Source organism: Myzus persicae, unplaced genomic scaffold, assembly GCF_001856785.1.
Source record: "Myzus persicae strain clone G006 unplaced genomic scaffold, MPER_G0061.0, whole genome shotgun sequence".
Classification (NCBI taxonomy): domain Eukaryota; kingdom Metazoa; phylum Arthropoda; class Insecta; order Hemiptera; family Aphididae; genus Myzus; species Myzus persicae.
In genome coordinates this window covers 1,847,693-1,872,191 of record NW_019100468.1, presented here as the reverse complement: position 1 = coordinate 1,872,191, position 24,499 = coordinate 1,847,693, and the positions used below count along the sequence as shown (strand labels likewise).

Genomic DNA, 24,499 nt, shown 5'->3' with positions numbered 1-24,499 from the left:
ATATTTAAGTTACAAGAAAATAAATAGTTAGTTAATCACGGTTCATTTATCTGGTATATTTGTCCGGTACCCGTATATAATCACACTTGCATTAATCATCATTCATTACTAACACAAATGCCACGGACGACAGTGACGAATTGCATATAACATTATAACCTAATCAATGCTCCCTATTTAATACAGAAAGATAGATCCCTTTATACATGCATCTAGTGTTCATATTAAAAAAGTATAATTACAGTGAATTGGGGGGGGGGGGGTATGGGCCTCTTGTGCCCTTTATTATTTCGAAGTATTTCGTAGTCGTTGCGATGAAGCTTTCAGACCACACAAAAATCTTTAAAGACTATACTTACCCTGGACGAGGTCTTCCCCACTAATAGAAAAATGTTTAATAACTGTCTATTAAGAGCTGGAAGGTAGGTCTTACGTAGAATGTGCATTATAAATACTCGAAACTTGGTGACGCTATGGGCCATACAAAAGACAAATGCCCTTAAACATAGAAATTCAATTATGATAACAAATATTGAGTGTCAGGCCGTCAGGGGCCAAACTGACGACCTGACTTTGTCGGTGAACGATGTTTGATTTTTTTAAATATTATATAGTTAGACTGTGGTAAACAGATAATGACATTTCGTGGTTCTCCCATATCGCCATATCCAGAATATTTACCGCGCTAAGAGAAACACGGTGACCGGCTGGTAAAATCAGATCGTCTATTCCGACCCTAAATGATTCTAGTAATTAATAATTAAAAGGATTTTAAGGAGACGATGACGTACGAATCACAATATTTTATCAATAGGTTACAGAGCTCATGATACAACTACAAATTTAGAAAATGTTCAGTATTTTTTAAAATGTAATGACAAAATGTCAAAAGTAAAAAATACTCAGTAATTTTCAAGTGCTTGGAAAAACCAAAAAAAAAAAGGAATAACAGGAATACTTACGCAAAACCGGTTTCCGACCAAAATAATTGAGGTTTTTGGGTGTAACTCAAAAACTAATAATGGTAGATACTTCAATTACTCACCAAATATTTATAATTATATGACAATTATTCATAGTTCATACCTACAAGTGTTTTAGTTTTCGAGAAGGGGTGTGGTGAGGATGACAACATCATAGGTAAATCAAATGCTTTCAGAATCGCTAATGTAATCGCTTAAACATATAAATAACATATCTGACTTAAATACCATAATAAATAAAATTTTTTTTAACAAATATCATTTATTTATCTAATTTCAGTCTAATACTCAAATCGCTATCTGCCTATACCTATATATTATCCATATGGTTAGGAAAATCCAAAATTTTATATTATACAGTCGCAAATCGCAATAATATGTCCCTCAATGAAATAAGGAAGCTATCATTGGTTATAATTTAATAAATAATTGTAACAAATTTAAAAACATTTGTAATGTACACTCCGTGTATGTTTTGTACAATTACCCTTTGTTATGAACTTTTTTTCACAAAGACAGCACTCATATGGTCTTTCACCAGTATGCGTTCTATTATGTCCAACCAAAGTCCCTTTTTCCGAAAATGATCGGCCACAAACGTTGCATGAGTATGGTTTTTCACCAGTATGCGTTCTTCCGTGTACAACTAAATGTTCTTTTTGCGCAAATGATCGGCCACAAACGTTGCACGAGTATGGTTTTTCACCAGTATGCGTTCTTCCGTGTTTTACTAAACTTTCTTTTCGTGCAAATGATCGGCCACAAACGTTGCACGAGTATGGTTTTTCACCAGTATGCGTTCTTCCGTGCATTACTAAATTTACTTTTCGCGAAAATGATCGGCCACAAACGTTGCATGCATAAGGTTTCTCACCGGTGTGCGTTCTTGTATGTCTACACAAATGAGACTTCTTGGTAAACGTTTTAAAACATATGTCACATATATGAGTTGGTTTTCCAGTATGGACATTTTCGTGTTTAAATAAATTATTGGAGTTGTTAAATTCTTTAGGACAAAATTTACCAAAATAATGACTTGTGTCGTCCGTGGTACGATATTTCGATACAATATCGTCCCATGCATCGAACAATTTAAAATTATTTTTACGATCCTCGCGAACATGGCCTTTACCACTGTATGTCTCTTTATCCTCGTTCACTGATTGAGAAATATTATTTTCTGAACATTTATTATCAGTCTTATGTTTACGCTTCTTCGATTTCTTCGGCGAAATTATTTCAGTATGAGTCGCATCCTATAAAAAATAATTAAAAATCGATCATAACGTCTCTCATGACATAAATATACGAACATTGAAAAATTATAACTTATCATACTAAAAAAAAATAAGCAATTTCATCATTCAGTAATTCACAGTATTCTGTGTTAAATTTGAATCCATGATATTATTAAATCATTGCATACTAAAAATAATTCTGAGCGAAAGAGGCTTGTCGCCTATACTTATTTAATGATAGTATTGCTATTAGAGTAATTAATTTTACTATTACAATATATTGAATTCATTTTTGTCGAAAACATACCATTTAAAAATGTCATTGCGTGTATAAAATATAATAATGAACTTCAAAAGTTTCAAGTACGTACGATTTACAAACAGGAAATATTTTAAGAGAACAACACAATTAAAACCGTAATCCTTTGTTTTAATATCTAATTTCTTTTAAATTTAAACTTGTCTTTAAAAAAACTGTGTTAATAAATTTTTTGGTTATAGCATGGACTAGTAATGAGAAACTTTGTTGTAAAAAGTCAATCCTATAAAAATTAAACATTTTAACTTTAAAATGATTGGCAAATGTCTAATGTCAATGTTTAAGTAGCTATAAAAGCATCTTATGAGGAACCTTGTATTAAATTTTCAAGCTTTTTGACCCAGTGAAAAATTGTCATGAACATTTTTAGAATAAAAACTTTAAAAAAATGTTCAATTGTTTATAATAATAGCTCAAAAAGAATAAAAAAATATTTAGAAAATGTCATCATATCAAGATGATAAAATAAACATTTGGTAAATATTTTAAGTATCTACAGTTATTCATTTTTGAATTACAATTAAATAAGAAAATTGTTAGATGAGAAATCATTATTTTACCTATGAATATTCATAGTCTTAAAAATTTGATTTTTAAATGCTCATACAAAATTAATGTGAATTTCCGATAAACTTATATTTCAATATTTTTATAATACGAGTACCTAAGGATATGAGAATAGATTTCTTAAACACACAATTATTGCTATACCTACTATGATACATATTAATTCAATAAATGTTATAAACAAAAAATATTTTACTTAAACCTAATTTAAAAAAAAAAGTTTACTGAAACTGGATACAAATTACAAACCTTATTAGACCTTTTCTGTTTCTTCTTATTTTTTTTAAACAGGTTATGAAATCTAGAAAAGAAAAATGTTATTAATTTTTAACACTACAATGCAATTTCTATGCTTTGAAATTAGAGATTGTCTCTAGAGAATGAATTTTTTGTTTATATTTGCATTCAAATTCTGTTCATAATATATTCAATTTTCATACTCACAAGAATGGATACTCCTCGACAACTTTTGAATTTCTTGAATTACTAGAAGTGTTAGTCATGGCAGTATCTGTATAAATTGAATATAAAAAAATATGAAGTTAGCAAAAAATGATGATACCTCATAATTATTTGTTGTATAATAAAATTAAATGTTTGAGAATAGACACCTTGACTTGGTTTTTCTACATTTATCTCAAACATAGTTTAAAAAAAAAATTAATAACACAATGATAGGATACTTATTGAAGGTTAATGTTATAGAGAAATCATAATGGAAATTATTATTTGTATAATACGTGCTTAAAAATTGTTGACTAAAACGGAGTTACTATATTCAATCATTTAATTATGAATAAATTAATGAAAGTATGACTTTTGTAAGTTATACAATATGGGTAATAAAACAAATATTATTTATTATTCAAATATACTGCAAACCCAGCACAAGAATCGTAAATTATACAAAATATAAGTATACAATTAAACAACATAAATACTAGACTTTGGAGTACAACAATCTAACATTTTTGACAGAAGACAATTTATTATGAAATTTTAATGTGTTAGTTAAGAACAGAGTAAGCTTAAAACACTTATCAAGGAAAGGCACTGGTAAGTTAAACATTTTACCATTGTATAACTCTTTTGAATGATCTTCAGATATATTGTTTTCAAAGAACTCTATTTTTTTAGTATCTTTATGTTTAACTGTTTCTTTTGACAACACAGAATCTTTAACTGCCATCTAAAACAGGTTTAAAATTTTAATTCTAAAATGCTTAATTTCTAATCAGCAGGTGTTAGCTTTAGTAATAGACAATTATTATTTCTTTTGTTCAGTAATAAATATACTTATAGATATAATATTGATAAAAATAGGAAAAAGAAGATGCCAAACTATTGTTTTAAATAATAGGTGCTAAGGAATAGGGACCTAAATATAAGATGATGGTAGTCTTGGATGATGTTAAACAAGAAAAATGGTTGTTTATTTTTAACAATACCTTCCAAAATCAGAACACTTTTTATAATTTATAAAACAGAGAATTATGAATAATATGTAAAACTATAAATACCTCAGATTTTCTATTCTTTTTTTTCATTTTTTTTAATGAACTTTTTAATCTACAACAATATAACATTTTATTGATTAACTATAAACTAATATTTAAAAAAAGCTATTGAAACATTTGAAAAATAGCAATTAATATTATATTAAATTAGGTATATGTTAGCAAATAAATATGTCTAGGATAATTTCCTACTCTTCAGTTTTTACTTATTTGCAAATCATTAAACAATGTAAAGTAATTGTATGACACAAACTTTGGTTTATTCTATTATACTTACAAAACATTAACACAGTCTGTATGTGTTGAAGTAGCAGCCAAATCTAGAATCAATTTCATTATTCATTTACATTTGATAAGAAATAAACACTAATTTGGCATGTAAATTGTACATAAATACTGACCGTTGTGAGTGTTTTTTAGAGGACCTTTAAAATCTGAAAGCAATTCAAAGCTATCGTTTGTTTTATTATGCCTTTTTATTGTATGGACCATAGCATTATCATATCTCATTTTATTTTGAGCCTAAAATAAACAAACAAAAAATTCTTATGTACTTTGTTTATATTCCAATGAAGGTATAATTATAACCTTAGGATTTTTTTTCTTCTTAATTTTTATTCCCAGCTTCTTTAGCCTACTAAAAAAACAAATGTTTAAGGAAATAAAATTTAATACCTTATCTTATGTAGGTATAAGTATAACCAGTATGTTATTTTGTCATACAAAGAGCAAAATATAGTATAGTAAATAGTAATAAAACTAATAATAGAATTTATACTGTAGGTCTGATGTGCTATATTCTTATTAAAGGCATGGCAGTTAATCGCAAAAACGAGTTAGTAATAGACAACATATCTTAGATATTATATCATTAATGGGGTGTCTTAAATTTATTTGAAGAATATCAAATATTGTAACATATTTTGTTATTTTAAACATGTTGTGCTGTGAAATAAAAATAAAATGCATTATAATAACTATATCTTGTTAAAAATTAATTTAAAGTTTCTGTTGCTAGTTGTTTAGTAAACTCGGGCTACAATTGCAGTATTTAAATTAGTTTTTACATACAATTTAGTTATTATAATGCATTTTGTGTGGTTAATAGGTCTATGATGAAAAGTAGAATGTAAAATCGTTGATCTCTCTGACTGATAACAACATTATTATGGCTTATTGATAATATTAGGTATTATATTAGAACAGTACAGTTTATCATAAATCATTCAATAAATAATAATGAGACTATAGATACTTACTACATCAATTCTTGATCAACTTCTGAAGAATTCACAAGAGGAATACAAATTTTTAATTCTTCTAAACATTTAAATTAACACATCAATCAAACAATAAAAATATAATAAGAAAAAAGAAAACAGACCTTTGTTTGAATTGAAAATCTCTGTTTTATCTACATCCAAATACTTGTCCTTGTTGTCGCGTTTCTTAGAATTAAGTTTCTTGTTAGGTGATATTGTGTTTAAATGAGTTAATGTCTAAAATATAAAATTTTAATTTGTTTAGAAACAATTTATTAGTATAATAGTACAATTAATTTCTAAACAACTACAGTCGGTACCATCAATAATGACATATGGGGTATAACGTTAATTTCTCGGCAAAATTTCATTTGTATTTATATTAAATAGAAAATCAAATTTGGCTATAACAACATATTTTTTTAACGTTACCTGACTGTCGTTATAGATAATATGAATTTTTAAAAATGCAGTAGATTTTACATACATTCAATGTCAAGGTATTATCTGCAGTATAAGTAGGTCCAATTCCATTATTAGTCGAGAGCTGTAGTAAAAATAAATAAATATATCATTTTCATGTGAGATGTGAGTATGTGACTATGTATATTTTGATTAATGTTGAAGACCTACCTTAATTTTTTTCTTTTTCATACTTCTTATCATCTTATTGAATCTAAAAAATAAAAATGTCAACAACGTAACATAGCATAAGTATATGGTTAAATTAAACTATAATACTATAATATACATAATACATATTCAACAAAAGTTAAAATTATACCTATTTAAAATAACAAACAGTTTTCAATTGTATAGACTACGTTTTTATGTCATACAATGATATACAATAACACAATGCTCAAAAAAAGTAAAAACCTATAGTCTTGTACATTACACTTCATACAAACAACTATTTTTAAATTACCTGACTTACAATAGTGTAAACTCTTCGTCATTTAATGAATTTTCTGAAATAATGTTAGTAGTTATAACACCTGCAATTAAAAATCAAAGTAAAAATAATTTAGAAAAAAAAGTACTTACTAGACCCATAATAATAAACACAATGTATAAAATATAAATAATCTAATAATTCAATGGAAAAAACATACGATTTAATTCAAAATGGAATAATAATAAATACATTGTATAAATATAAATTACGTTATGATATAATGTTAAATACGTATAGAAAATAGAAAGGCTTTCCGTGATTCCCAAAATTCCGATTGATTATTTATACAATAAATCATTATTTTATATTTAGACAGTGTATTTATAATAATGGGTGGCGGGGAGATAACAGACCAGTACCCAAAGACCTTTTATAAAATGTCTGAAATTATTGTAACAACTTATTTAATTAATTTTATAGTTAAACGTCTACTAAATTAATTGTCTACCCGTTATTCGTTAACCATTTTTAAGTTCTAATATGCTCGAGTAACATAATATTTCAAATATATAAATGTATGTACCAAACAGATTTTTAGTTGTTTAAATACAAACTGAGGACCCTCTTTATATATTCATTCAAGGAAAGTTGATTCTCGGACTCTCAAGCAGTACTTTGAAATATTCGTTAATATAATGTCAACATTTGGTAACAACTGGAACCAATACAATAAAAACATAAGAAAATTTACCTTTGGCTTTTCTTCTTTCTTGAGTTTTTGGATTTTATGTTTTAAAATGTTTGTTATTGTCACTAAACCTTCTGTTATTGTAGACATTTTTCTTACTTCTACAAACTATAATCAATAATTTACATGAACATTTTTAATACACTTAATAGATTTATGTTTACTTACAACAAGGTCAAAATAATGTAGTTAACATTCTTCAATCGATTTGTGTTTTTGACAATGAATAACAAAAATAGAATTGTTGTTTATTTAAAAAGGTGAATTATAAAGAAAAATAATACTCAAATAATACAAGTAGACATAAAGTTACAGACTTAACGTTTTAAATTCAAAATTTAAAAACTGGTATACAATGTAAGGAACGTGTTATCTATTTATCATAATCTGTGATAAAATCAACGAATCCTGGTCTATAATCTATATAGTTACCGCTGTTACCGCTCGACATTCCTATATTTTCATCTCAATAAAACTACCCGGCCATTATCTAAACTCTAAAGATAAATATTGTCTTGATAAAAAACATAATTTAATATGATCAAAATTCATAGTGGGTAAAACTTGAAGTTCGTAAACCTCAAGTACTAAGTATTTATATTTTATATCTTCTTTTTATTCTTCATACGTCATAGATTAAACTTTACTTGTACATTATACATCCCCCTCGAAAAACTGGCCAGATATTATACGCAAAGTGAACTTGATTTTTTGTAATACAAGCTCAGTGTGAAGTTTAAATCCTACACAAAAATAAAGACAAAATTTGATCCAAGTATTTAAAAAAGTGTTCACAACATTGTCTTTTATCGATTTTTCAAATTTCTTTCAGTCATGTCATATTGTTCCAGAAGAATTTTCCAACGAGTAAAATACCTACATAATATTATTTACTTTTTTAAAAATATTTTTTCTTTTTACTGCTTTATTAATTTGAATAGTAAAATCTAATTTCTAATCAATTAATTATGTTTTTAATTATATTTTAATTTGACTATTACCTTTATAGTTCCAAATCAATCAAATAAAAAAACTCAACTTTAGTAATGTGTCAGGAGGTCCAAATAAACATGTTGAATTTCCGAAACGTAATAAACCAATATTTGGAAAAGATGGTCCGATTACATGGAAAACTGTAGGAATTACTGGTGTTTTGGGAGCGGGTATGGTCACATACTTGTTATATCTTAAAGAAGAACAAGAAGAAAGTAAGTGTTTGTAATTATTAACTGATATTACCTACCTAATTCAGTTATTTCTGTTTTGTTTAATATTGTGTATTGTGTGCTTATTATTTAGTCATTATTTTATAATTTCTCAAAGTCTATAAATATTTAAATTTATTTATTTTCAAAAATGTAACCCCTTACATAAATATACAGTAAACACTATTACATTTTGTTCATCTTAATTTTGTTATATTGTAATTTTTGTTTGTTTTTCTCATATTCTTTCTTGATATTAATGTGAGGTACTATATTTACATACATTTACTATATTATTTTTGCAATAACTATTGTGCTATCTGCCCATATTTTTTTAATAAATAAAATAAAATGAAACCATACACATTTATATTATTTATTTAATGATAAATTAACATTTTATCATTATTTTATATTTTATTAGGTATGTTATAACTTAATCAAAACCTTAATAAAATGTATACATTTTCAGAACAAAGACGAGAGAGAAAGCGTCAGTTAGGAAAAGCTCAAATTGGAGGTCCATTTGAGTTACTCGATGGATCCAACAATATTGTAAAAAGTGAACAATTTTTGGGGAAGTGGATGCTCATCTATTTTGGTTTCAGTCATTGTCCAGATATATGTCCTGATGAATTAGAAAAAATGGCATTAGTTGTAGATAAACTTGGTACCTACATAATAAAATAAAATATTATTTTAATGATTACTTTATCATATCAGCCTGTTGCAAATTTTAGAAAAAGAAGACATGAATACAGGCATTCAAGGTATTTTCATCACTGTAGATCCAGATAGAGATACTCCTAAAATTGTTGATAAATATATAAAGGAATTTTCTTCAAAATTCATTGGCTTAAGTGGCACTTCAGATCAAATTCAGCAAGTGTGCAAAAGATATAGAGTTTATTATAGCCCTGGAAAGAAAGACGTTGATAATGATTACATAGTGAGTTTGTGATTACATATTTTATTATTTTACTTTAAGAATTAGGTATAAATTGTTATGTGTGTTCATCATTTCAGGTGGATCATACGATCATTATGTACTTAGTTAATCCAGAGGGTGAATTCATAGATTATTTCGGACAAAACAAAACTGCTGATGAAATAGTTGAACACATTTTATTACACATGTTTAAATTCAAACAAGAGAAAGGTTCATTGTTAAGCAGCACTTTAGAAAAGATAAACTCATTCAGTGGGAAAAAAATTGTCACATCTTAAACTTGTATTTGAATGTAATCAAATTTTTTTTTTGTTTAGACTAACTTCAGTTGCTGTTAATTGTTAAAATTATTTTAAATTAATACATCAATTTTACAAAAGCTTTAGCTTTTGTGTATTATTTTTTGAAGTACCTACTGCAGTCTTTGCATGTTCTACAGATCAGTGGCATAGCCAGGATAATGAAATTGGGAGGGCTTAAGTATAAATTAACTAAGTTTTTATAGTTTTGTGACATAAATAATGTACATAATACATTTATTCAGGGAAAAAATGTCAACGAGGGAGGTTTAAACACCCCCCTCGTTTGTACTACATTGCCACATTTATAAACTAAACATAGTATATAATACATGTCTGTGGCAAGTACCTATTCAACTTCCATGTATCCATAGACAGTCCACGATGTTGTGTCCTAAGACTATACCATGAGTCCATAAACTAAGATATTATATTTTATTTCGTGGTCTATACTCCAGGGCATGATTAAACTATTAAAGATATTATATCTTAAATCGTGCTCACCGACATAGAAATATAATTTTATGTACAAGTACAACTATGATCGTGCTCCAGGCCAATATTACATTTTGACATAAACCTTATACAGTAAATTAGTTTCTGTGGTTATACTTACTTAAGGTCTATGCATTTTGATGGGATTTAAAAAGAATTTTCGTTTTTCCTCCAGGTTCCAGGACCGCTTGGAATAAAAAACTTAAAATGTTTACATTTTGCTAAGCCACGCCCCAAAGGTCATTGATTATTTTTTCATTTTGATTTTAATAATTTATTACGAAAAGTCAAAAGTGCCAAAAGTGGTATACTTATACTGTTGTATTGTAAAAACGCAAAGCAATTTAATGCAGAAAGTTTGATATTCGAGTTAATCCTAATAACTTTAATTCATTTTACTGTTGTATATACAGTTTTTCATAATATAAAAAAATACAGTTCACCTAAATAGTCTCATCAATACAGCTATCATCGTAGTGTTCCTACATCCCAATAGTTATTTGGAGTTTTGGTTTTATTTTTATAAAAAAAATCTTCTAAAGGTAAAGTATGGACTAATCACTATTATAACATACAATTATTATTATGTGCAATGACGTGCTCTAATTAGTCTTTAAACTACATTTCGCGCTAAGTCGCTTGATTGCCAGCTATCTCGTCTTTACTTATAGTGGACATTTTGGCGCTACCTGCAGCTGTCCAACACCGGTTGTTCAAACATTTTTTCACAAATATATTTTAGAATATATGAACTGCCAACGTCGCACGCGCATTATCCGGCCATCGAATTTTCCATTGGCATTGCGCGTAATTTGCGCCCATAAAGAGTAGGTACTTAAGCAGCGAGTATAAAAATATTGAATGTGTTGATAATTATTGTTTAGCAATGATTTACTGAAGTTGGGTAGGTAAATTGGTATTAATTCGGTAGCTTGCAGTAACAAAAGTGTGCGAGATTTAAACATATTTTTTCGAGTTGTTTTTTTTTAAATTTCTGTCAACCTGTCGTTAGCAACATTAAAATGTATTTATTAAAAAATATATTTCTTATAAGATAATGTGAAATGCTTATTCAAACTTCAAATACTTTCTGATATAATATATTATATTATTTTTGTTTTCATAATTGTCGAATAATATTAATTAGCCTAATATTATGATTATTATTATTTAAAACTATTTTTTAAATAATATAATTCAATAGATCAGATATAATATTATATTATGCTGTATTAAACCCAATTTTAGATTTTGAAATGCTAAATGCATGCAAAATTTTATAATAGTCTGAAATCGCAGGGATGAAGGGGAAAAAGGAACAGGAATCAGAAACAACCGAGAATGTATGTCGTGATTTCATGCGCAATGTGTGCAATAGAGGCAAATCTTGCAAATTTTTTCATCCTCCTGTCGAAGAGGATAAGCGCAAATATGTATTTTGCCATGACTTTCAAAATGGCAAGTGTAGTCGTCACGACTGCCGGTTCATTCATTGTTCTCGTGAGGATGAGGAGTATTATAATCGGACCGGACGCATGGCACCAGAAGTGTTGAGGACGATTGAAATAACTGGTGCGCCTCCTTCTGATGATATACCTATTTGTAAAGATTATTTAAAAGGCAATTGCCATCGTAGCCAAGCTCATTGTAAATTTCGTCATGTAGATCAACCGCTTGATGTACCTGTTAGAGGTCCTAATGGTCCTTTCAATTCACCCCAGCCAGCGATGCCTCCTAACTTCGGTAATGAGTTGTTTCGCAGACGCTTTGATTATGATGAAGAGCCCGATCCCAAGCGTAGGCGCTACGAATTTGACAACAGAATGCCGCTAGGGCGCCCATTCCCCAATCGCGACATGGACTTTTCTGCGCCACCTGGGCCTGTGCATCAACAGCCATATTGGTTGTTGCAAGATGAGGTGGAAATGTTGCGCAAGCGTGTGGCTGAGTTGAAAAAGCGCAATGAGGAATTGCAAGCGACTAATGAATTCTTGTTGGAACAAAACGCACAGCTGCGCATAAATGAACAAGCGCCCCTGCGCAGCACCCAGCAAATGGTGAGCGCTATACGCACCGTGACCACAGTCCCAGTCAGCTTGGCGGCGGTGGCTGCGGCCGGCACACCCGTGTCCATAGCTACCGTCTCCATGGCTCCAATTCAGATACCACCTGTTGTATCTGGGTCTGGCCCGCCGCCCCTGCCGCAGCCAACTAACTCGCAGCCTTTGGTATCTTATCCTATTGGCAGATCGACATCGGCCCAACACTATATCCAACCGTAGGTATGTTCCTACCATTAATTTTTTTTTATTCTCACAAATCTCGATTTGCTTATTTTATGTTTACATGACAGTATTAGCATGTTAAAAACTTCCCTCATTTTTTTATGTTTAATATTAGTTTGTGTTATGTCTTCTAGTCTGAACAATTGAATAATTCACCCTTTTGGTGCAAAACTCGAGAGATTTTAAATGCGGCATTTATTTAGGACATCTGTTTCATCTTGGCAGGGGCGTGGGCATGGCAGTCAATAACTGCCTAGATGAAATGGACTGACTTGTGTTAACCATTATTTTTATCACTTCAATTAACATTTTTGTGTTTGGATTGTTTCAGTTTATGAACCGTGAAAATGGAAACGTTGCTAATAAGAATTTGACATTAAAAAAACAAAGAATGTACAATGTATGGTTCAATAATAGAATGTAAGAAACCGTTTTTTTATACAATTTGAGTACCACAATATTTTTGATGGTAGAGATTAAAATCTCTTAATTGTAAAATGTATAAATTTAATAAACATATAAGTTACTTCTTACTAATTTAATGTTTCGTTAACTAAAGCTATTTGAATTTCTATTACAAACGTCTACATTTGTTTTCTGATTAAAACCACTATTTAATTGCTATTAACCTGCACAAATTAGACGTTTAAACCATTTATTTGAAGTAACACCATCGATTTTCTTATCAAAGTATATTTTTTGTTTTTATTGCGGGTGAAGGTCCTTGAAAATCGATCATTGAATTACAGTACATTGGTATAATTTAAATAAAAAATTGTCATACTGACTTTTATATTTTATTTATTTATTTTCATTGCCTCTTAATTTATTTTTATTTCATTGAAATAAGTTTACTCATCATGTAAGTATGTAATCAACTATTTCATTACTATATTAAAATTATGGTTATGTGTTATATTATAAATGTTCCATATCTGAGTATTACAATATTAATTAATTTGTACAATTTTGAACAGATATACTCAACGATTATCACTTTTCCATTGATAATTAATTAATTGTATATTGTGTCATTGTTTTTAATATTAATAATAAATATAGGTAATTGGACCGATTTTGTAAGTCGTGCAAATATTAAGTAGCCTATGTGTTCTTTTAACTCTTTTTACTTCCACATACAATTTTAATTTATTACTTTTTTTGTCACATACTATTTTTATATGTAAATCAACAATTTTGTTGCTAAATCATCATGTTTATATTTTAAATTTAATTAATTTGTATTTTGTGCAATTAATATTTAAACCCATTCAGTAGATTGTAAATGTAACTAGTCTTTTAATTTATGTTATAGTCAAGTTTTATAAATTATAATATATAATATATCTTAAGAATGTTTTCAGTGTATTAAAAAATAAATATTCATGTATAGGTACATTTTGAAATTGAAATAAATAATGTAATTTATGTTATACTGATTATTTGTATATAATATACTACACACGCTTTATTTCTCCAATAATTTGGTACAATTTTTTATTTTGTATAATATACTTTAGATTTATTAACACTTAAAAGCATTCAACATCCTATGTATTTTACAAAAAAAAATGATAGTGTTAACATTTATAAATGTTAATTTATATATAAACACAATATTATTTTGTTAAATAACAATTTAAATGCTTATAAAAAGTTTGAAGTATGTTCACGTTGCTTGACACCTTTATCCATTCAATAACGTAATTTTCTACAAATCTTAATAATATACTAACGGTGGATGGGCTTAGGGAACCGGTAAACTTGTCTATTGGAATAACAAACAAATTGTTTTATTGTACTACTATATTAATTCTTAATTTGTTACCTGAATGACATGGCTATAATATATTAGTATAAAATAAGTATTAATTTTAGAAATGTAACTTTACATTTCATAAACTTACAAATTAATTAGCCACATTGATTTGTTAATATGACCCACTAGTGTCAAATGTTGGGTTTATAAGCTTTCGTAACATTCATTATTTATATTAAACAATAATATTGATAACCATTTATAAAATAGTTGAAAACCTTAGCTTTAGGGCTGTTTTACATGAACTCTTACATTTGTATCGATGCGAAACATGCCTTAACTCACTTGTCACTCCCAAAATTGTTAAATTATAATATGTTCACTAAAAGATTTTCGCTTAAAATGTGGTATATTTTTAGATATTGTTTCTTAAGATTTGGTCTGCGAAACTAAATATTCTTTAGACATGAAAACAATTTTAAGACAAAGATAGTTTTTGTCTTTGCAGTAGATTGTTGAAGTTTATAGACCAAACTTGTCTGCACATTTCCATCATAATAGTAGGACATTTTCCTATGTTTTAGCAGTTTTATTTACAGTCTTTCAACACAAAAACATTATAAGGATAGCTCTAAAAGTCTGGCATTTACAACTTAAATAACAGTATTCTATTTGGTATTATTCATAAGTTAATATAATAGATATATATCATAATATTATAATATAACAAAAAAAAAAAATAATTTAGTATCTACTTCTTCCTAACATAAATTATAGCCTTAAATGTATACTTGCTCATACTGACGTATTGTTAAGATAATATTATTTAAAAGAGATTTTTGCTTTCATTACCAACTAATAAACACAATAAATACTACGCAATGAATGTTTTTTTAGTGTTACCCAATACATCAGTCAACTATTAAATAAACATACAAATATAATTATGTAAAAATAAGAGAAAAATGACCAGTTTTATACAAATTATCATAATATAATAACATAATTTATAGGCATTTTAAATGCAACTAACCACTTGAGAAGTAAACAATATACAACAAAAATTGAAAAAACTGAATTATATTAAGTCAACAGTAAATAGTTTAAAAAAACCATAAAAAGAAGCTTAAGTCTAGTTTCATGGTTAAATTATATCATTATTTTTCTTTATTCAATGCTTGAATAAAATCTTCTAGTTTCTCTTGAATTTGTTTGACTTTATCTAAAGTAAAAAAGCTCATCAAATTACATAATCCAGATTTTAAAAATGTTAATAAGACTCACTGAGTTCTTCAACTAGAGTTACACGGCGACCAGTCAACAGTTTGCACTTCATCTCAATATTTTGGCTGTACTCGTCCAAAACTTCTTTTAACTCTTTATGTAAACGTCTCACTAATTTAAAACAATCATATTAATATATATAGTTCTAGTTTAATATAAATTTAACTTAAAATTTATTATTACATTCTCTATTGGTAATCTGTTGTCTTAAGACGTTGGCTGTTACTTTGATCATACGTGTTATTCTCCAAAACATTTCAATGTCATAATATTCATTCTAAACATATCATTTTTAGTTTTATAATATATAAACATGAAACCTCTATTTTCATAATTTTGGATATTAAGCACATGGGGAATAATATATATTTTTATGAAATGTGATGATATTGTTTAAATCTATCTTTCATGTTTTTGAATTATTCAATATTACAGCCATTCAACATTACATTAATGAACATATAAAAATATTAATTTTATTAAAAGAATAGTTTCAGTAAATTGATACAACACATTTACTCATAGTACCTATATTAGTGTTGTATTCAATAACAGTATTAAGATTAATTTCAATCACGGTATATACCGTGATTTCAATTAATCATTTTTTTTTTATGTATTTTGAATTATTATTTTTGACCAATTACTTAAATAATTTTAAGTTCTTAAACGGATACCTGCAAGCCATTTGATTCTTGATAGTGGTAAAATTGTTTTTTAATATTTTGTGCATTTTCCAAAGCTATTTTGAAATAATGACGTCTGTACACTAAATACCATGTTTGCCATATATCATCAAGTTCATACGGTGTACCATTTTTCTGTTTCAAATTGTTGCTTATGGTTATTTGTTCGTCTTTACTTAATAAATTACTATGGGTCTAAACAAAATAATCAAGCATAAATATGACTATATAGCTACAAATTAATGAATCTAAATAATTTAAATACGGGATTTGAGTGCAATAAATTTTCCAGTTCGTATTTAATATTATTTCTTTTAGTTTGTTCTTCCGTAGAGCTTTGCCAGTAAAACCATTTCTCATAATTGGAAGGGCCGACCATTTCTCTGAGTAAGCCATCAGTTACCTGTACAAAATAAATTAAGTAACATTGCTATAAACATATAAAAATAATAAAAATCAATTGTTTACTTTTAAATTATTTTCCAAGGTGCTGGTAAGAAATTGGGCTGCTTGATCCCAGTTATGTTTATCTTTAATACACCTGTCTTCTAAGGTGTTCAATTGAATCACTCGCAACATTTCTAATGCCTGTTAAAAATATATAAATTTCCTAATAAGTTCATAATTAGCAGTTACAAATCAGTAATAATACCTTATCTTCCCAGGAGTGCCTTTTTAATGCTTCATCAATAACAGCCGTTTTTAAAGTTTCTAAAATTTCGTCGGATGCTTGAAGTTTTTGGTTTTGGTTTTCTTCAAACATTGTTTTAAACATATCTTTCAACACAGCCCAACCTATATTAATAGATTTTCTGGGTAATTGCTCTTCAGCCCACTGCTTTAATTTGATATCAACCATTGTATTGAAGCTTGCTACACAGTAATATCAAAAGTTAAATTTGAGATCTTATAGTTTTATCATTATCATTACCAGTACTGTTGGTTTGATTCACCGAATATCCTGCAGGCAAGTATACATTTTCAATTATATAGTGAGAAATACCATTCCAAAGTTCAGCGCTAAGTTTCTCCTCCCAATCCTTGGCGGACACAAGACTAAGATTCACCACTTCATTTAATACTTCTCCCCGAGCTTTTTCAAACAACTCGTCTCTGTCCAGTTCCAAATACCTAGATAGTTTAATGTCAAAAATGTTAAAATGTCTTTCTAAAAGACTTCTTGAGTTGTATGAGATTTAGAATAGTATGTCAAAAACCTTGGAAAATTATTTTTCCATTCAGTTTCCAAATTGTATCTAGTTGCTTTAAAAGAATCTGCTTGTTGTTCCACTGTTTCGCGAACCATTTTCCAAAAGCAATCAGAAACAGCCAAGCTCAAGTTGCGTGTTGTCAATTGTGATGAAATACCAATGGACTCTCTGTAAGACAACAAAAAAAATCAGTGAAGATAAATTCTTCAATGGTATTATAGATATTACCGAAATAGTTTTGAATTTCTAAAAAAATTCTCTTCATAGTCCTTTATACTATCAATGCTATCATTTTGATTGCCTTTGCCAGTTATGACAGCAAAGTATCCCAATGCTTTCATAGGAAATAGACTACCACTAAGTATTTTGTTAACCTGCGGGTAAAAAAATGAATATTTAAATAAGAATACTGAATATGAATTTTGATTTAGAGGAAAAAATATTCCTTTCACATACACGCTCCGCATTGGCCATGTTTTTTTCAGCCAAATCAACTTTAGTTAATACTAAAATAGTACGCCGACCATGTGGGTCAATCTGGGATACCAAATCTGTAACATTGCTCCTTTCTGCATCTACAGATCCATCTTGAATACAGAGAATAATTGCATTTGGATTAGACATATACGCTGTAGACATCTGACGAATACATTCCCGTGTATCAGGTGCCATGCCTTGGGTTACACTCTAATAAATAAAATCCGTAAAAAATTTAAAGTTTGTTATTATTTAATTGCAGTTTTAACTTACGCTAATTATGCCTGGTAGATCAACAAGCACCATTCGCTGAAGACCAGGACCACGGACTGTCATTGAAATAACTTCATTACTTACAGAATTTCCACGGCTTACAGTGTTTTTCATTCTTGCCTCTACCTTTTTATAAAGTTTAGGACTATATTGGACACATATTATTAATAGGTGTGATTATACAAGAATGAATCTTACTTCTTTTCTGAGTTCAGCTAACTCAGATTCTTTGGTTAAATCAAATTCTCTTGCACTATCTTTAAACTGTGCAACATGATAAGGACCTTCACTTAGTGTCACTTTAACAGGTGCTCTGGTCATCATTTCTCCAGCACCCCTAAAAAAAAATACAATGCAAAATATTTTAACCACAATAAAACCTTTTATAATATGTTATAAATTACCTAGGAAAAATTCTTGCTTGTGCTATCATTTCTAATACAGACGTTTTTCCAGAACTTTGATCGCCGATCACAATAACCCTGGGTAAATGGTCTTGAGTTTGGTAGTTAGAATCGTAATCATTCAATTCATCAAGTAATTCAGAGTACATATCTATTAATGATTTCTAAGCAAAAAAAATATATTATTTATAAATGTTATAATTAAATCAAAACTAATTGGAATTGTTTATAATAATTACTTTGACTTTTCTCATATTCATTTTATGATTTTTTGCAAGTAAAAGTATCTTTCGCAATTCTTTATTTTCTTTTTCTAGTTTTTCCAATTCTTTTTGGTACCTTAACTGTATTTCTATAATTTCTTGTTGTGATATTTCTATTATAATAAATTTAGTAAATTAGAACAAACAATATAATGTGTAATTTGGACAGTTCATAAGTATTCTCAACAGATATACTAACCCAATTTCTGTTTGTAATCTTTAGAGTTTGGTGTTGCTGCTCTAGTAACAATGGGAGATATATCTTCAACGATTTTAACTACAAATATAATAATTAAGTAAAGCAAATTAATTAAGTAAAAGAGTTCACTATTATAAATTATTTTTTCAGATGAAAATCAATACCTAATGTACCCTAACGTTGGATTTACAACTTATTGTATATAAAAGTTAATTAAAACCAAATAATTGTATTGACACATGTTTTATATTATGTTGTACAATACTCTATCCATTTAAGTTAACCTAATTTAGCGCATACATCATACAGAATAAGCTATTGCAGCGTTCAGACACTATCACTAGGAGGTCAATGATTGGTCGCTGTTTGAAGAACTGGCACTTCTCCTTACATAGCTAGCTGCCGCCATGCGTGTAGAAGAGACTATGTGCTATGGAAATTAGTTTTGTCAATCTAGTGGGTCAAAATAAATGGAATAGAGTATAAAAACATTATAGTAACTTAAAATTCAAAATAATATAGGTATATTAGAAAAATAACAATTATAATGTTTTAATTATATTATAATTTAAGTGTCAAAAAAAATTGTTTAGAAAATGAAAATAATACTTAAAATAATTTCTAATTTTATTTAGGAATCAAAAAGGAAAAGTAACCGCAAATGGAAGAACTTAAATAAGTAACAAAAATCAAATATGATATCTAACTTGAATGAACATGCATATTTTCTTGAATTCAAATACTCGTAACTTAACTTCACTCTGATTAACTTGCTCATTCTAATGAAATTAATTAGAAGCAGTTACTTGATTTTAAATCTGATCAAGTGCACACTTGTATGTAAACAACCATTATTCAAAAAAAAAAAGCAAGGAGATAAAAATTATAATTTTTACAAACACTGACAAGCTATTAGACGTATTTCAAAATTAAGATGGTAATTTAGTTTTCTGTCACAGATAAAAACTCACATTGGTCATCTGATTCAGTTATTTCTGCAGCTTTAAATGCTTGATCAATATGAGAATCAAGCCAGACCTTTAATTTTTCCAACTTTTCATTAGATTTTGAAGAGTCTATAACATATAATACGAACTGTTTGTACAGTCTAAACACTAATTTATCTCAGTCTTTAACAGATTTAAGTTCTTCCACTTAAAACATAATCAGTTTAAGGTTCTTACCGAAATCAATATCCTGCACAGTGTCCAAAATTGATTTCAATGATGTTTGAAGAGTACTGGCTATGTTATTGTTTGGAAAAATATCTTCCAGCCAACTTAAATCAGGCAATGAATCTTTCCATTCTTGATATTTCTACAATATTACATATAATTTACAAATAATAGTGGTGACTGATCAATGAATAATAATGGTAATTAGTAATTCTAAACTTAATTATATATTCAATACCTTTGAAACAGATACGCCTCCACCAACAGCACTGCCTATCACTAAATATCGCAGTTTTAAAACAGAACTTAAAACTCGCATAATTGCAAAATGTCTTGACAATTGTGGATTGTTTATTTTAAATAATGGATTTCTGTCCATTCTACGTTGCATAATATGGCTCATACTTCTTTGTTGGTTATGAATGTGAGTGTTACACCTTTTTATGAACTTTCGATTCTTTAAAATACTCACTAGAACAGGTCGCCGACAAGCCAATATCTCCATTATTAAATTAATCTAAAAACATGAGAACAATTTCACATTTTAGTTATTATGCACTGTTAGCTTATACAATTGAATAGTTTTTAACATTTTTTCTTTTATATATGTTTATAGTTTAGATTATTTAAAAATGTTATAGTTTATACACTTTTAATTAAAATTTAAATAGTATTTGAATTAGGCAACAGAATATATGTCAAAAATGTTTACTTTTTATATAAAATATCATAAAGGAACGCAAGCAAAATTAAAACGAAGGTAATATTACTAATATTTAGTTGCCTCTGAAGTTTTTATCTAGGTGTATAGAAAATATAATAAATCTAAAATAGAAAATGATTAAGAAAATGTTATTTCTAATTTTTAACTGGCTATAAATTATATTATTATTCTTTCGGCCTTTGATTAAAAAAAAAAAGTATAAATATAATATACAATTATATAGAAATTGATGTCAGAAATAAGGAATTACAGTAGAATTTATAAACCGACGAGTAATCAAGATGATACATTTTTTATAACTAAGCTAAAGTTTTATGCAAAAATGATCAAGGATTATCGTGAGAACATACCTGTTGGCTGTCTTTAAGTATAAATAAAATGTAAGATTATCGCCAAAGTCAAGCTTGAGGAGCGACGACCACCAACATTCGACAATTTAAAAGTATTTAAAAAAATATTGATTTCTGTTTTAGTTTGTTATTTTTCACACAATTAAAATCATATACATTGCATAGAACTATGATATTTAACTACGTTACTTCGGTACGAAATTGTCACCAATATGGCTAAACTTGAAGGATAGGTACGTAATAAGGATGGACAATATAAAAAACCAATGAACCCTCACATAAGCTTGTTCGGTAAAGTAAAGTTCTTCACAAATCACAAGAACGGCTCTTGTCAGTGTTCCGACAACTGTTATCTATTTATTTTTGCGGTACTATTCATTGATTGATAAAGGACCACGGTATAGAAATACCGGGTTCTTGCCACCCACGGAATTATCCATAGACACCTCATAACCAGTTTTCGACAAATCTATATTTAGTTTTTTGGGTGTTACTAAAAAACCAACTACCGTAGATACTTCATTACTTTTTTTTTATACTTTAATTTCATAGGATGTTTCTATCACCATTTTCTACACACCATTAAATTTTCTATTATGACTCTTTTTGAACTGTTTTTAGGCATAGGAAAATTTCGGTTTTTTTAAATTATTGTCAATAAAACATTTTTTGCTCGGTCAAAATTCCTAAAAATTGAATACAAGGTTCCTCGTTGCTCATGAGTTTTCCCGTTTTAAACAATATAAAAAGTTTATAGGAAGTCTAGCTTTTTTAATGAGCTTTTTAAGTTAAAACTTTTTGACATTGGATTTTTCTACTTTAGATACTTGGAAATTTTCACCAGATATTCATTTAAATACAAAAATACGAAATTCCTCATAAGTTATAATAGCAATTGAAAAATGTTAATTATTCATAGAGGCACGATTTTTTTTTAAGTATTTAAACTATAAAGTTCAAATGTTGGCAAGTCATCGAAATTGACAAATTAGTTTGTACTTAGTTAAAATAAATTATAAAATGTTCAAGGATTCTTAAAATTAGGTTCATACTATAACCAAAAAATATTTACACACAGTATTTTAAAATATATTTTAATTTAAAATTTTTATACGAAATTAGGTATTTAAAAGATGAATAACAATTCTAGTAGTTTTGTTGTATCTTGGTATCTATTATATTTTATACACACAATTACATTTTCAAATGCGATTTTTCGGTAAAAATTGATTTAACTTAATGTAATATATTAGTATACACCAATGTAAATTTGTGAAATAAATTACTTGAATCCCATCATAAAATTAACTTAGTAATATTATAGGCTAACCGACAGAATTCTCTCAGAATCGTTTTTTTGCAGTATACAATAATTGTATTTAACGGAATTCAAATTTAACATATCCATTATTACCAGTGTTCGGAACGTTCACTAAAAAACTGAATTGTTACACATTCATGTTTTTTTTTTTTTTAATTAACTCATTCGTATGATTTGGAAAAATGAATGATTCATTTAAATTATTTTATTTTAATGAACCATTTAAATACTTATACAAGATCATAAAAATCATACTGTTATTATTTTATGTCGAGCCATGACGGCTTGAATTTTAAGTACCTATTTAATTTTTATAATTCGTAATAAAATAAATATAATAGGAATATTATTATATAATATTACAATATTAATATTTACGTATTACACATATGGTAAATAAATTGCACTACCTACCAACCACTGTCCACTACCTACTCAATTCAACCCCCTCCCACCAAGACTTACTGCCTAGTAAATTGAATAATAAATTTAAGACTTTTGAAATAAAATAAGCAATGCAGTAACCTATTCAATTTTGATTGATACCAATTTAATTTAGAAGCAAAAGGTAATACAGATTTAAATGTTAGTACTTTTCTTATTCCTTTAATTTGTATACTAAAAAAATTGATAAACATGGAAAAGAAGTAGTGTGGATGATTTTGTGTCCACGTTGGAAACATTTTAGTTGGAAGCCACCAATCCATACTACACATTTGTTTGTTGAAGTCAACAAGAAAAGGATGAGTGTTCATAGTAAAACTTTATGATAGAAATGTTTTCTTAGTCTTTACCCAGCATTTCACTAATAGGATAGTTTGAAATATAAGAATAATATTTTGGGCTTTTTGAAAAATTCAATTTAACAACCCCCCCCCCCCCCCCAAACGATATAGTTGTACATATACAATCAAAAATATAACCAACAACTGGACAAAATTAATGTTTGTAATTAAGTATAACCCCATTATTCAAAATAATATCCAATTTGAATCTACCAAAATTAATAATTTGAAGCATGTACAAAATGATAAGAATTAAAATTAAACACTATCTATATATTATATAAAGCAATATATAATTTATATTCAAACATTTTTATCCAATGATTCTTCACAATATTTTGTTTGCTCTATTGTTTCTAATGTTTTATTATTTATAATAATATATATTAGATATTCATCAATTATATCAGACCACAAATTTAATGATAATTATTCATAGACAACTGAAATTTAATGTTAGGTAACAGAGTTGTAGCTATCTACATAAATAAAATAATATATCAATTGTGAAAATGTTGTGTTCCCTTTTGTACCACGGCTTCCCTGACAAATATTGAAGACGCACAGTTAGGATACCTCTAGGTAATATCAAAATATGTTGAAGGAATTTCAAATGGAGTATTTATTTAAGCAACTACATCGGTTGTTTAAATAAAGTTTCATGTAATAATTGTTATTTAAAATGTTTATGAACTTATAACTATATTTAAAAAAAAAACCTTTATTAAATTGTTAATTGTTACAACACTTAATTACACAAATAGAAGGATATTGGAAGACGAGCTAATTTATCTCAAAAATTGTATCACAATTTTGAATATAA

At 27.8% G+C, this 24,499-nt stretch overlaps 4 protein-coding genes across 14 annotated transcripts; 2 read left to right on the top strand and 2 right to left on the bottom strand.

Moving 5' to 3' along the window:
• Window positions 1-1,220: 1,220 nt before the first annotated feature.
• LOC111030828 (zinc finger protein 37-like) lies at window positions 1,221-8,326 on the bottom strand. 3 transcript variants are annotated; one of them, XM_022310554.1, is made up of 15 exons: window positions 7,701-8,326; window positions 7,536-7,640; window positions 6,815-6,884; window positions 6,520-6,562; window positions 6,374-6,433; window positions 6,009-6,123; window positions 5,884-5,944; window positions 5,213-5,261; window positions 5,026-5,146; window positions 4,902-4,944; window positions 4,628-4,676; window positions 4,182-4,296; window positions 3,552-3,618; window positions 3,357-3,408; window positions 1,221-2,239 (listed from the first exon to the last, which is right to left on the bottom strand). In XM_022310554.1, the coding sequence occupies exons 4-15, from the start codon at window positions 6,550-6,552 to the stop codon at window positions 1,424-1,426; spliced, it is 1,581 nt and encodes a 526-aa protein (XP_022166246.1). In that variant the 5' UTR covers window positions 6,553-6,562; window positions 6,815-6,884; window positions 7,536-7,640; window positions 7,701-8,326; the 3' UTR covers window positions 1,221-1,423. The 3 variants fall into 3 exon arrangements, with proteins under 3 accessions (XP_022166246.1, XP_022166308.1, XP_022166388.1); XM_022310616.1 differs by having other exon boundaries at window positions 6,824-6,884; XM_022310696.1 differs by lacking the exons at window positions 6,520-6,562; window positions 6,815-6,884; window positions 7,536-7,640; window positions 7,701-8,326 and having other exon boundaries at window positions 6,319-6,429.
• Window positions 8,327-8,366: 40 nt separating this feature from the next.
• LOC111031453 (protein SCO1 homolog, mitochondrial) lies at window positions 8,367-10,071 on the top strand. The gene is made up of 5 exons (XM_022311424.1): window positions 8,367-8,399; window positions 8,542-8,740; window positions 9,210-9,407; window positions 9,478-9,686; window positions 9,764-10,071. Exons 1-5 carry the CDS (start codon window positions 8,367-8,369, stop codon window positions 9,962-9,964), a joined length of 840 nt encoding a protein of 279 aa, XP_022167116.1. The 3' UTR covers window positions 9,965-10,071.
• A 660-nt stretch (window positions 10,072-10,731) lies between these two features.
• On the top strand, window positions 10,732-14,014 carry LOC111031004 (zinc finger CCCH domain-containing protein 10-like). Of its 8 annotated transcripts, none has more exons than XM_022311016.1 (4): window positions 10,732-11,022; window positions 11,152-11,307; window positions 11,780-12,758; window positions 13,097-14,014. In XM_022311016.1, exons 3-4 carry the CDS (start codon window positions 11,782-11,784, stop codon window positions 13,101-13,103), a joined length of 984 nt encoding a protein of 327 aa, XP_022166708.1. In that variant the 5' UTR covers window positions 10,732-11,022; window positions 11,152-11,307; window positions 11,780-11,781; the 3' UTR covers window positions 13,104-14,014. The 8 variants fall into 8 exon arrangements, with proteins under 8 accessions (XP_022166708.1, XP_022166933.1, XP_022166857.1 ...); XM_022311241.1 differs by lacking the exon at window positions 11,152-11,307 and having other exon boundaries at window positions 10,733-11,022; window positions 11,780-12,052; window positions 12,146-12,758; XM_022311165.1 differs by lacking the exon at window positions 11,152-11,307 and having other exon boundaries at window positions 10,733-11,022; window positions 11,780-12,082; window positions 12,146-12,758.
• Window positions 14,015-15,092: 1,078 nt separating this feature from the next.
• LOC111030698 (dynamin-like 120 kDa protein, mitochondrial) lies at window positions 15,093-21,899 on the bottom strand. Of its 2 annotated transcripts, XM_022310378.1 has the most exons (20): window positions 21,571-21,899; window positions 20,735-21,013; window positions 20,506-20,638; window positions 20,293-20,397; window positions 19,322-19,399; window positions 19,099-19,235; window positions 18,860-19,023; window positions 18,654-18,792; window positions 18,456-18,581; window positions 18,162-18,392; window positions 17,934-18,079; window positions 17,712-17,873; window positions 17,426-17,625; window positions 17,147-17,367; window positions 16,963-17,082; window positions 16,760-16,897; window positions 16,486-16,689; window positions 15,992-16,085; window positions 15,809-15,919; window positions 15,093-15,746 (listed from the first exon to the last, which is right to left on the bottom strand). In XM_022310378.1, the coding sequence occupies exons 2-20, from the start codon at window positions 20,999-21,001 to the stop codon at window positions 15,682-15,684; spliced, it is 2,841 nt and encodes a 946-aa protein (XP_022166070.1). In that variant the 5' UTR covers window positions 21,002-21,013; window positions 21,571-21,899; the 3' UTR covers window positions 15,093-15,681. The 2 variants fall into 2 exon arrangements, with proteins under 2 accessions (XP_022166070.1, XP_022166140.1); XM_022310448.1 differs by lacking the exon at window positions 20,293-20,397.
• Window positions 21,900-24,499: the final 2,600 nt, after the last annotated feature.